Source organism: Glandiceps talaboti, chromosome 4, assembly GCF_964340395.1.
Source record: "Glandiceps talaboti chromosome 4, keGlaTala1.1, whole genome shotgun sequence".
Lineage (NCBI taxonomy): Eukaryota > Metazoa > Hemichordata > Enteropneusta > Spengelidae > Glandiceps > Glandiceps talaboti.
In genome coordinates, this window is record NC_135552.1 from 28,955,874 (window position 1) to 28,968,644 (window position 12,771).

The window sequence follows — 12,771 nt, forward strand, 5'->3', positions numbered from 1 at the left end:
AACCTTATATTAATTAAAACATGAAATTGTAATATAAAGTAAACCCCATGAACACACAAGAGGGTACTAAACATTAACAACAACACACTTCCTACTGTATGCCTGACATTCTGATCACATGTCAATTTGCCCATTATGATTTCTCATTTTTAGTTGGAATTTAATGAAAGGTATAGCCATATTGTAAACACGATGCAGAAATATGTTATTGCTCTGGCCATGGTACCATCTTGGCACACTAAGTCATTTTTTTCTTCTAAAGGAAGACACAAGCAATATATCCAATAGGTTTATGAACACTATGGAAAGGGGTATAGCTTCAAAATTATATCAAAGTATGAATATTAAAAAAGCACATGACATCATTTTCATGTTTATTTTACGATTCAATTTAATTTTGTGTTGACATAATGTTCTGTAAACAAGGTGATAGCTAAGTCAAGTGTGCAGAAACCTGTTGAATTGACTTTGGTAAAGCTATCAAGTTTCCATTTTTGTTTCAAACAATATGCACTTTATTTTGATGTTCATTATTTCATAATTAATTTTCCTTTTATTCTGAATTGAATTGTGTTGAGATCATCCAGTTTCCATTTTATTTGTTTCATATATTTAGATTCTAAAATCTTACAAAATCCAGTTTATTCTTAAAAGCACAAACCTGAGTGAGGTCTTCTGGGCATTGCCTTCCAAGATTCTTAGCTGGGTTCTCAATTGACCTTGACCTTGTCTTGACTCCATTCAAGCCACACTTGTGACTACATTCTGACCAATCAGAATAACTGCTGAGAATACAGTCTTCAGAACACACTATGTCACATGACATGATTGACTGTGTCAGATCTAATTCTGCACAGTTGCCAGGGGTAACTGTCAGGCCATCTTCACGAACACAGTTAATGGATCTCTGTTTGTATCCTGTAGATGTAAGTAGGACACAGGCAAATTCAACATTAAATCAAACCTTTCATACGATATTACTCCTTGTAAGTGCAATATCAATAAACCTTCAAAATGACACTTTCTCAACTGTATGAATAATACAAAGTGAAATTTTCGGTAAAATGGAAAATGAGCATATACCCCATCTAATGTATTGACATTCTTTTTTATAGGTTGAGTACATGACTTGAATATCTCAATAGTTTTGCAATTACATGGTTAACATTTGAAGAAACTAGATTTGAACTAAATGATGAAAATACAGCATTCTGTCAGCAGTTGAGTATAAAAAACAGTTTGAATCTTGATTACCAAGTTTGCATGTAGGTGAGTTTATTCTAGATGCTGTAGATTTGACCTGAACATAATGGTAAAAAATTGGCATTTTTCTATATCTTCTACACATTTTTTGATGTGTAAATAAATGCAAAATTAAATTCATGACACCAACAGACACACTAACATGCATGCAGCTTAACAACGAATAATACCACAGGCCCCTTTACAGCACCATCAGAGATGTATCATTGTGTTAGTAAAACTTTATCTTAAGTTACAATTTGCCTTTTAGTTGACCGTAAATTGATGAACAGATTATATGTATATCTGCTGAATTTCCCACAACATTTACTTTTAGATTTACATCTCCCCTACAGTAAATACATTAATGGAGTCAGTCTGACATTTGCATTTGTAAGTTGTACACATCACAAGTCAAAAGATGTATTCACATTTCCATCTCTCCTTTCTCCAGTGAATATTGCTCACAGCTATAATTTCATTTCCTGCGATGTAGTTGTATGCTAAAGTACATTAACGTTATTCAGTCTTTGTAGAAAGAGACAGTGAGCAGATTTTTGATCGATGACTCTTGTGCAACAGGAAAAGCATTGTCTAATCATCAGTGTTTACACTATTACTTTCTATAGTATATTAGAATTACATTAGTTCTGGAAATATATGCTCTGAGAACTCTGACACACCTGTCTGTCTACTATGATCCCTTCTATATGGAAAATGCTCTGAGAACTCTGACACATCTCTCTCTGTCTACTATGATCCCTTCTATATGGAAAATGCTCTGAGAACTCTGACACATCTCTGTCTGTCTACTATGATCCCTTCTATATGGAAAATGCACTGAGAACTCTGACACATCTCTGTCTACTATGATCCCTTCTATATGGAAAATGCTCTGAGAACTCTGACACATCTCTCTCTGTCTACTATGATCCCTTCTAGATGGAAAATGTAAGACTGCTTTAATACATATTCCTGTGAATGGTTAACAACATATTGTTCATTTTTACCTTCCATACAGAAGGTTATATATTAGGGATGAAAAGTGTGTGTGTGTGTGTGTGTGTGTGTGTGTCTGTGTGTGTGTGTGTCTGTGTGTGTGTGTCTGTGTGTGCATGTCTGTCTGTGTCATCATTTTCTCAAAAAACGGCTGGCTCAATTCAAACGAAATTTGATGCATATATTCTTTAGGGTAATGGGTAGAAATGATAAGGTTTTGGTAAAAATGCCATGAATATTAATGTTCAATTTGCATAATTAATGGTTTTCGGTAATTGGGCTATATCTAAAGAATGCACGCTTCAAATTCAATGTAATTTGGTACATACATTGACTACAACAACATGCAAGTGCCATAGTTTTAGTTTCAATGACTCATTTTCATAATTAATGATTTTAAGTAATTAGGCTAAATCTTAAGAATGCATACTTCAAATTTAATTAAATTTGGTACATATTTCAAACATAACTAATCATAAATATGATCTGTTGCATTCCAAAAATTATTTGTGTGTAGGAACAAAAATCTAAAGACTTTGTCCTTATGGAAGGCATTCAGTATAAAACTAAATGCCTTCTGTATCAGTTTTCTAAGATAAGATTTTGGAGGTATTGCTGCAAGAATGGAATTCTTCTAACAGCAGTACGAGATGAATGAATGTTCTACACTAGCAGACAAGTAGATGTTAGTAGACCACTGACGTAATCAAACCTACCTTTACCACAGTCACCAGCAATCAATAGACAATCACTCCATTCCCCCATCACTACAGTGTAATTATGTCTGGTACATGGCTCTTTGTTGCATGCTATGAATTCCACTACCTCGCCACATGGCTTGCCCTCAGACGATGGCAGTCGTATAACTTCTCTACTACGGGATTTGACGCCACCCACAGGACAGGCTGCACTGCAATCACTGAATTCAGACCAAGTACTCAGTACACAGTCACCTACAACACAACACATCAGTCCATAAGTATATTACAAAATTGATTATTGTCAATCAAAAAGATATCGCAAAAACTGTAGTCTTTCCCTTGTATTTTTCCCTAACATCTGAAGGAGGCTGCATGCCTCTGAAAGTTAAATGTTCTTTATCAACATGTTTAGAAGTGTTAAGTTCTACCAAGTGGTGATTGAAAGTGTCTTGACACTGTAAATCATCGTTTGGTGGGCAATGTCACAGTCAATGAGGGGAAATGCCCCAATCGAATCAATAGCACTGTCAGTAGCATCATTGGGTGCCAACTTCCATCTTTTAATGAGTTGTACAACATTGTTGTATAATATTCTTAAAGGGAAATGAGATTTTTGAAATTGATCGATTTTGTACATATGAACATTGTACATATGAACATTGTCATTAATAAAACTTTGTTTTTGGCAAAAATTGAGATCGGATGCTCTTATTTAGAATTACATAATCAACAGGATGAAATTTTTTATAAATAAACTGAAATATTATTTGAGTACTAAGCTGGCATTTGAGAAATCATGTACTGGTATTATGAAGAAACACAGGTTTAAGCATGGATACTCATCTGAAACTTTCCTATACCTTTATGAACTGTAGATTGATTTTCCAACACTGTGACATTATTAGACAGTAATTTATTGTGCAATGCAGTATGGTACCATAAAATGTAGACTGGTGAGCAAGTCCACAGTAATTTATTGTACAATGCAGTATGGTACCATAAAATGTAGACTGGTGAGCAAGTCCACAGTAATTTATTGTACAATGCAGTATGGTACCATAAAATGTAGACTGGTGAGCAATTCCACAGTAATATATTGTACAATGCAGTATGGTACCATAAAATGTAGACTGGTGAGCAAGTCCACAGTAATTTATTGTACCATGCAGTATGGTACCATAAAATGTAGACTGGTGAGCAAGTCCACAGTAATTTATTGTACAATGCAGTATGGTACCATAAAATGTAGACTGGTGAGCAAGTCCACAGTAATTTATTGTGCAATGCAGTATGGTACCATAAAATGTAGACTGGTGAGCAAGTCCACAGTAATTTATTGTACCATGCAGTATGGTACCATAAAATGTAGACTGGTGAGCAATTCCACAGTAATATATTGTACCATGCAGTATGGTGCCATAAAATGTAGACTGGTGAGCAAGTCCACAGTAATATATTGTACAATGCAGTATGGTACCATAAAATGTAGACTGGTGAGCAAGTCCACAGTAATTTATTGTACCATGCAGTATGGTACCATAAAATGTAGTCTGGTGAGCAAGTCCACAGTAATTTATTGTACCATGCAGTATGGTACCATAAAATGTAGACTGGTGAGCAAGTCCACAGTAATTTATTGTACCATGCAGTATGGTGCCATAAAATGTAGACTGGTGAGCAAGTCCACAGTAATTTATTGTACCATGCAGTATGGTACCATAAAATGTAGACTGGTGAGCAAGTCCACAGTAATTTATTGTGCAATGCAGTATGGTACCATAAAATGTAGACTGGTGAGCAAGTCCACAGTAATTTATTGTACCATGCAGTATGGTACCATAAAATGTAGACTGGTGAGCAAGTCCACAGTAATTTATTGTACCATGCAGTATGGTGCCATAAAATGTAGACTGGTGAGCAAGTCCACAGTAATTTATTGTACAATGCAGTATGGTACCATAAAATGTAGACTGGTGAGTGAGCAAGTCCACAGGTGTGAATGAACTTAGCTTCAGTTTCACTTTCACAAAACTTTAACACTGTGTAATATTGTTCAATGTTAATACAGTAACCTTCAACACAGATAAGCTTGTATCAATTCAATGCAGTCATTAGAGTCTGAGTAATCTATATTAGTATGTAGTGTTGATTATCATAACATCTAAAGCCAGTGTGTGAACTTAAGGGAAAATGACTACTGGTCATAAGGACCAACATGTAGCAAATGCTGCTGGTCCTTAACGAAAACTGCTGGTCCATACTCAATGCAGTTCATGTTCACGACCTGTATCTACACCCCCCCCCCCCCCATTTACAGATTAAATGATTTTGAACTTTAATATGATACAGCATATCTTTACATATAAAAGTAAAAGAGAGTACAACGAATTGTTCACTATCCACTATTATTTCATACAATTTCCACTCACAGAGTCAAAAAATAACTTGGAAGTAAATTTTGGATTCCCAACTAAGTCATTTTTGACTCTGTCAGTAGAGATTTTCATTTGTAACTATGAACCCAGAGACTATGAATATTCATTCTCACATAATCTGTTCCTATAGACTATAGCGGTCTGAGACTGAATGTATTCATTCCACCATAGAAATACAGATCCATAGATTGTAGATAATATGGGTGAATGAATCAATAAATCTACATTATCTACAATATCTAAGAGATCACAGTCCTCCTCTCCTTCCTCTCTGTACGATTCACTAAATTCTGAATCACATAATCCAAAGTCAGATTCATCGTCTGTGGCAACAGCTGATGTAGCTTTCAAACTCTTAGCGAACGTACATGTAGACCCACACATTCACATCATAGCAGAAAGTTTTATCGCGTAACTATCACTCTTGAAAACTGTGTATTTGCTTTATTTCAATTTCCATCCACACAGTGACACGGAGCATTTTCGTCTTCCTTCAGTCTTTACAAATAGTACTGAAGCCCCCCATAAAGCCCTACCCGTATACCCTACCGTGGTGTATTGAGTATCGTCTCTGACTGTTTGTGTAAGAAATCTGACCATGATGAAGAGAACTATGGCTAAACATGTCTTACAGTGCGAGTTTTTTTTTGACGTGGGAACGTGATATGGTAACTGTACTGTAATGTGTCATCCACTATGTACCCGTGTTTGACATGATGCAGTAATTTTCCAGATACAACAATGGCAACACAAATGCAACATTTCTAAGTGTACACGTTGATTACAACATGACAGGACGTACATTATATATCATATGCATCAAATTCAAAGCAATCAGACTAGGCATTTTTTTTTACTGTTTTTACAAAAAAAAAACTATCGTACTGAAGATATTTTACGAAGTGTACCTGCCTTCTTTATTAGTTAAAACGCCATTTTCGTATGTTTTCCGTCAGTTTGTTTTGATCGTGGCAACAGACAATGGGGAACTCCGGTAAATTGATCGGAAAACCCATCTAACATTTACTGGCTTTAATACCGGCCTTTAAAATAACAGTGTATGTTTCGTCTTCTTCTTCTTCTTCTTCTTCGGAAGCTCATTGCCGCCTTCTAAATATCGCCACATACTTTATAATTGCAACGTGGAACTGTGTCAAACACGTTAAAAGTTTCATACACTTCGAGCAGTAAACTTTACAACAATGATTAAATGATTACGATATCATGGCGGAAAAAGACGCATGCGCTGAGTCTGAATGTCTAACTCTAAGACGTTCTGATTAGACGCTGTATGCTATGTCATGTAGACTAGATATCAACATTGGCAACAACACGTAGCGAGCTAGCTCTGTGTCACTTGACTTGAACGAGATATCGAGAGTTAAATAGGTAACACAAGATCAGATTCATGGAGGTGAAATTGGATATATCTTTGAATAAATGTTATTATTTACTCCAAATTTCAATCGGTCATAAGGACCGATACGTTGTTGTAATTCTGAAAAACTGTCGGCCCGAACGGAAATCTGTTGGTCTCGGGCCGATGGACCGGCGTTAATTTCGCACGCTGTCTAAAGCATTAGCTGACAGTATTTTACATTCTATACAGTCATTCATAAATGAACACGTTCTCTGTAAAATTTGAACAACACACTATCGTAAGTTGTCTTACCTGGACAAGGTAAATCACATTGTCTTTCAGTTTCTGGTTTTGGATTTCTCAGCTCACATTCATTTTCATACATATCTCCAGCTGGACAGAAAACGTCTCTTGTCTGGATACCAACACCACAGTTAGATGTACCCTCTACTGTACATGTACTCCACTGAAATACACACAATGAATTAAATTACTGGAATTATAGTCAGACACCAGTACTTCACTTCAAGACCAACCTGTACTGTAAGTCATTGAAATTTATAGCATTAAACTTACCTAGTTTGTACAAATTAATTTATCTAATAATATTTATTTTTCCATTATTTTTCAATACTTTTTGTGCTGATGATGATACAGCATTAGGCTGTGTTCATTTGCTGGCCATATGATTATGATGATGCACCTCTGTATTTTGAGCTTGTTACACAGCAAAATGCTATTTAATTAACAGTATGCTTTGTTATGGGTACACACCAAGAACAGGATAACTGCCAACTTAAAAATTATTTGTTGTTTTATTAGCCACACATGTACATCCATATGCTTTAAGTAAATCATACCACTCTATAGTCTGTAAGGTACACTGTGATGAGTGCCCTCTCACATCAGTCAACTCCTTTCACATCTGAATAGAGCAGGAAAGTGAGGGCAGAGCAATATGACGTATCTTATAGTCTAACCATTTCAGTTAGTAATAGAATAACAGATCAAAATTACAATTAAAAAATAGTGCCAAAAGGCATTGTGCATAACTGAATCCATGCTGTTATTTTAAAAAGATGGTATTCCTTTTAGTATGTAGATCTATCTACCAAGTAGTTTTGAAGTTTTAATTTTTTGCCAAAAGTCAGAAATAATTCTTCAGATACTAATTATTTTTGGATGGTGCCTGCTTCATGTCCAATTGTAGGTGGATTGTGTTATTCATTTGATGCTGGAAAATGAGAATTGTCAGCAAAGCTTACTGAAGTATGTTGGCAAAGCTCGTAGCAAAGAAACACTGAATACTCAATAGTGTACAAGCTCTACATGAATTGGTTTCTCTTAGACAGAATGATTGCATGAAGTCAATTTGACCCATGGAGACTCCAGCAAAACTGTTTTCAAAGGAACTAAGTGTCTTGTTAACTACCGACTGAATTCTCTGTATGCTTAGTTATATATCTAGGTGAATTGGTAACTGAGTGTCCAGGTTGGCAGACTGACGCTAAGGTTTCTAATTTCACCAGTATTATTTATTTATTTATTTATTCATACATTTATTCATTCAACACAAAACCAGCCATGGAAGCTGTTTTAAGGTTGCCACACCAAATAGCATGAAAGGCAAATAAATACACAATAAAACATATTAAAAATAGTGCCAATGGGTTGTAGCACAACTGTATTTAACTGTTGCTATGGGCATAGTCTTGTTGCTAGGCATATTCATGTACATTTCTTTATTAACTTGCCTGCCCTTCCCACTTTTCATCTTTGCAATATAAACCATCATTAAGCTGTTGCTATGGGTGTGGTCCTGTTGATAGGAATATATGCATACATATTTTGAAGCTGCATTCACTTACCTACCCATCCCTGTTGTCTTTGTAATATGCATCATCATTTCACTGTTGCTAAGGGCATGGTCATGCTTGGTAGGGCCAATTGTAACATAATGTTTTCAATAATAACAGCAGAACAACACCTCTAGAAACCTCCCCACCAAGTTTCAACCCCACTCATCTTGCAGTTTCAATACATAATTTTTAGACCTAAAATATAAATTTCTATACCTAATTTGCATATCACGTATGGGATCATGTTATGAACAATTCTTAATCTAAAGATGACTAAGAAAATTCCCATAAAATTTCAGATCGATCAGCCAAGTATTTTTTGAGTTTAACTTTTTTTTTAAAGTTTTTTTTTTTTTTTACCAAAAATCACATTTTTCCTCCCAAATCCCACATCAGTGGTAAGATCATTTTGATTTGAACAATCTCCCAACTAGACACCAAAGGTAATATACCTACCAAATATCATGGTAATTGGTCCAACGGTTTTTGACTTTAAGTTGTTTATATATCCTTGTACTGTGGGCCCTCATCAACTACATGTACATTGGTCTAATCATTCAATGAAGTGTTACTGTGATACTCCTTGTTAGTGCAATGCCCCAAGGGGCATCACAGTAACACTGTCAATGAATGATTAGCCCTGTGTAGTCAATGAGGGAGGGCATACAGTACAAGGATATTTGAGTACAATTATGCAGTAGATATCTATACATACAAAACAGCCCTTTTAGCCAATGCACGCCTTCAATGGCACTGATGTCATATTCTGGTAATGTGGTATGTTAGCACAGTTGATGTCAAATGCATGCCTTCAATGGTACTGATATTATATTCTGGTATGTTAGCACAGTTGATGTCAAATGCATGCCTTCAATGGTACTGATATTATATTCTGGTATGTTAGCACAGTTGATGTCAAATGCATGCCTTCAATGGTACTGATATTATATTCTGGTATGTTAGCACAGTTGATGTCAAATGCATGCCTTCAATGGTACTGATATTATATTCTGGTATGTTAGCACAGTTGATGTCAAATGCATGCCTGCAATGGTACTGATATTATATTCTGGTATGTTAGCACAGTTGATGTCAAATGCATGCCTTCAATGGTACTGATATTATATTCTGGTATGTTAGCACAGTTGATGTCATCAATGCATGCCTTCAATAGCACTGATGTCATATTCTGGTATGTTAGCACAGTTGATGTCAAATGCATGCCTTCAATGGTACTGATATTATATTCTGGTATGTTAGCCCAGTTGATGTCATTGCACACCTTCAATGGCAATGATATCATATTCTGTTAGCAAAGTTGATGTCAATGCATGCCTTCAATGGCACTGAGGTCATATTCTGTTAGCACAGTTGATGTCGTCAATGCACGCCTTCAATAGCACTGATGTCATATTCTTGTATGTTAGCACAGTTGATGTCATCAATGCACGCCTTCAATGGCACTGATGTCATATTCTGGTATGTTAGCACAGTTGATGTCATCAATGCACGCCTTCAATGGCACTGAGGTCATATTCTGTTAGCACAGTTGATGACATATACTTTAAAAATACTGTAGCACATGTAGCAAATGTTGCACAACTGTACAGTTTTTAAAAATGTTTATCCATATGGTAGTCCATGCTAACAATAAGTGTTCATTTGTTGAATGACTATCCAGTTGCCATGTTGCTATCTTTACGATATATGTGATCATTTTGCTGTTGCTATGGGCGTGGTCATGTTGTTAGATATATTTGCATACATTTTTGTATGTTTTTGTTCACTTGTGTATGAATTCCTGATATTATCTTTGCAATATACGTGATCATTTGGCTGTTGCTATGGGCGTGGTCTTTTTGCTAGGCATATTTACATACATTTTTTGAATGTTTAATTCAATTGTCTATTAATCCCGTTGTTATCTTTGCAATATATGTGTGATCATTTTAGCCCTAATTTGCATATCACTGATGGAATCATCATGTCATGAACAAATCTTACTTTACATCCCCTTAAGAGTGTTCCTACCAAATGTCGGCCCAATCTGCCCAGCAGTTTCTGAGTTTAAGTTTTTTGACCAAAAATCAAATTTTTTTACCCAAATCACACACCTGTGATGCGATCATTTTGATTTGAACAATTTCCCAACTAGACACCCAAGGTAATGGACCCACCAAATATCATGGCAATCAGTTCAGCGGTTTTTGACTTTAAGTTGTTTACACACACACACACACAGACAGACAGACAGACGCCGGGTGATCCCTATAGCACTACTGAACCTCAGTTCAGTTGCTAATAAATTACATCATGAAATTGTTTATGTATTGTATGATTCCAAAATGCCAGGTTCTGACTTTTACCAATAGCAAGTGATGGTTTAACTATATTTCAGTAGCTAAAATACAATCATGGTAGTCTAGTTCCTACACATTATCGTTACCACTATACATCAGTTGGCATCCAGACTAATACAATGGGTATCTTTCACATACAGCAAAACTTGTGCCTCTAAATGTATAAACTCAGTGTGTGCCCCTTCAAATATTTAATAATTGAAAAGAGTTATAGCTGAACATGTCAAGAATGACACATCACAATACCTTGGAAGTTTGCCACTCAAATTGATCACAGGGTTTCTCCAAACAAACGGTTTGACTCAGAACAGCAGGGCACTTCCTTCCGCCATGTGCTGGGGCAGTCAACACTCTGCTGGTCTTTAACTTCATTCCTACAAATCACATATGGTATATATTTTATAATATTAATTGGATAAAAATGTGAAAATATAATTCATTAACTACTGTAAAAATGTCACTACTGAAACTAATTACAACCTTTTTGTCATCACAACACCAGCCAGATTTTTGTAAAAATATCTTTGGTTCTAAATAACATTCTTACTTTTCTTATAAGCAATATTCAAAAATTACATAATAATTTTTTGGTCAAAGGCAAATGTTTTGATTTTGATTAAATATCAATTCAACCTTAAACTTTAATACATGACTATGACTGCTGGAGACAAATCCCACTTGCTGAGACATAGAAAACATCTTATCTAGCGCCCTCTATGTACAGTATGTGATTGGAAATTCTTTTGTTTTTAATCAACTTGCAAGCTGAGTAAGACAGGGAGCAATAAATAACTTGATAAGGGCAAACTCACTTTTATTTTAAGGTGTTTCTCAAGACTTGACTAATTAATTTGTTACTCAGTTGTGGAAAGAAAATAAGATGACCCTTCAATCGAAAACATAGCCCCAACTTGTATGTTTTATAGCAAAGTTATAGTGCAAATCTGAAAAAGTCTCAAGATACAAAACTTCACAATTTATTGACCAATTTGCTATTTGAGCTTGAATATGGAGATCAAAGGCACAGGTCAAGATATGAAAAGAAAGCTGACCTTTGGGGTATAGACATTTAAATGGAGTCTTTGTGTATTCAACTTCTTGAGTTAACATAGAAGGAATGATTTTGGTCATTTCACCTTGAAAATGTGTGTTAAGGTCAAAGGTTAATGTCTCATTAGAAAGCTCATCATTGATAATGAGCAGGTAGACACTTGAATGGAGTCTATATGTGTCAAACTTTTGGCGATAACATGCAAAATGTGTTTGTTTATCACAAACATGGCTGCCATTTTGCTGTTCAGGTCAAGGTCATGAAATTAAGTAATGTACATATGCCTCACATAGTAAAACCCAAGACATGATTGAATATCATGATCACTTGAAATGTTTGATTCAAAAAGCTACGAAGATAACCCAAATATGGCTATTTGTCCTTGAAAAAAGACTTTCAAGGTCAAATGTCAGGTCTTAAAGGAAAGCTCATATTTGATAACATGGGTGTAGGCACTTGAATGGAGTCACTACATATTATACCTCCAAAGTTATGATGCATATTGTGAAATTTAATAACAAATTCGGACATATTTGATTCGGTCTTAAAACAAAGTGGTGTGCATATGTCTCACATAGTATGTTACCTTTATGCCAGGTTTGGTTGTAATCGGTTGGTGCTTACCAGAGATATTAGGGTAACACACAAACAACAAACATGGCCGCCTTTCAGTCATATTTGATTCAGTCATAAAACAAAGTGGTATGCATACAATGTATGTCTCACACAGTAGTGTTACCTTTATGCCAGGTTTGGTTTGAATC

At 35.5% G+C, this 12,771-nt stretch overlaps 1 protein-coding gene across 1 annotated transcript in view; it reads right to left on the reverse strand.

The window, feature by feature from the left end:
* LOC144434449 (thrombospondin type-1 domain-containing protein 7A-like) overlaps positions 1 to 12,771 on the reverse strand; it is an 80,628-nt gene that overhangs the window by 13,125 nt on the left and 54,732 nt on the right. Inside the window, exons 12-15 of the mRNA XM_078122897.1 lie at positions 11,203 to 11,330; positions 7,050 to 7,203; positions 2,958 to 3,194; positions 662 to 918 (exon numbers count right to left, since the gene is read on the reverse strand). Coding sequence (XP_077979023.1) covers positions 662 to 918; positions 2,958 to 3,194; positions 7,050 to 7,203; positions 11,203 to 11,330 — 776 coding nt within the window. The remainder of the gene's footprint in view (positions 1 to 661; positions 919 to 2,957; positions 3,195 to 7,049; positions 7,204 to 11,202; positions 11,331 to 12,771) is intronic.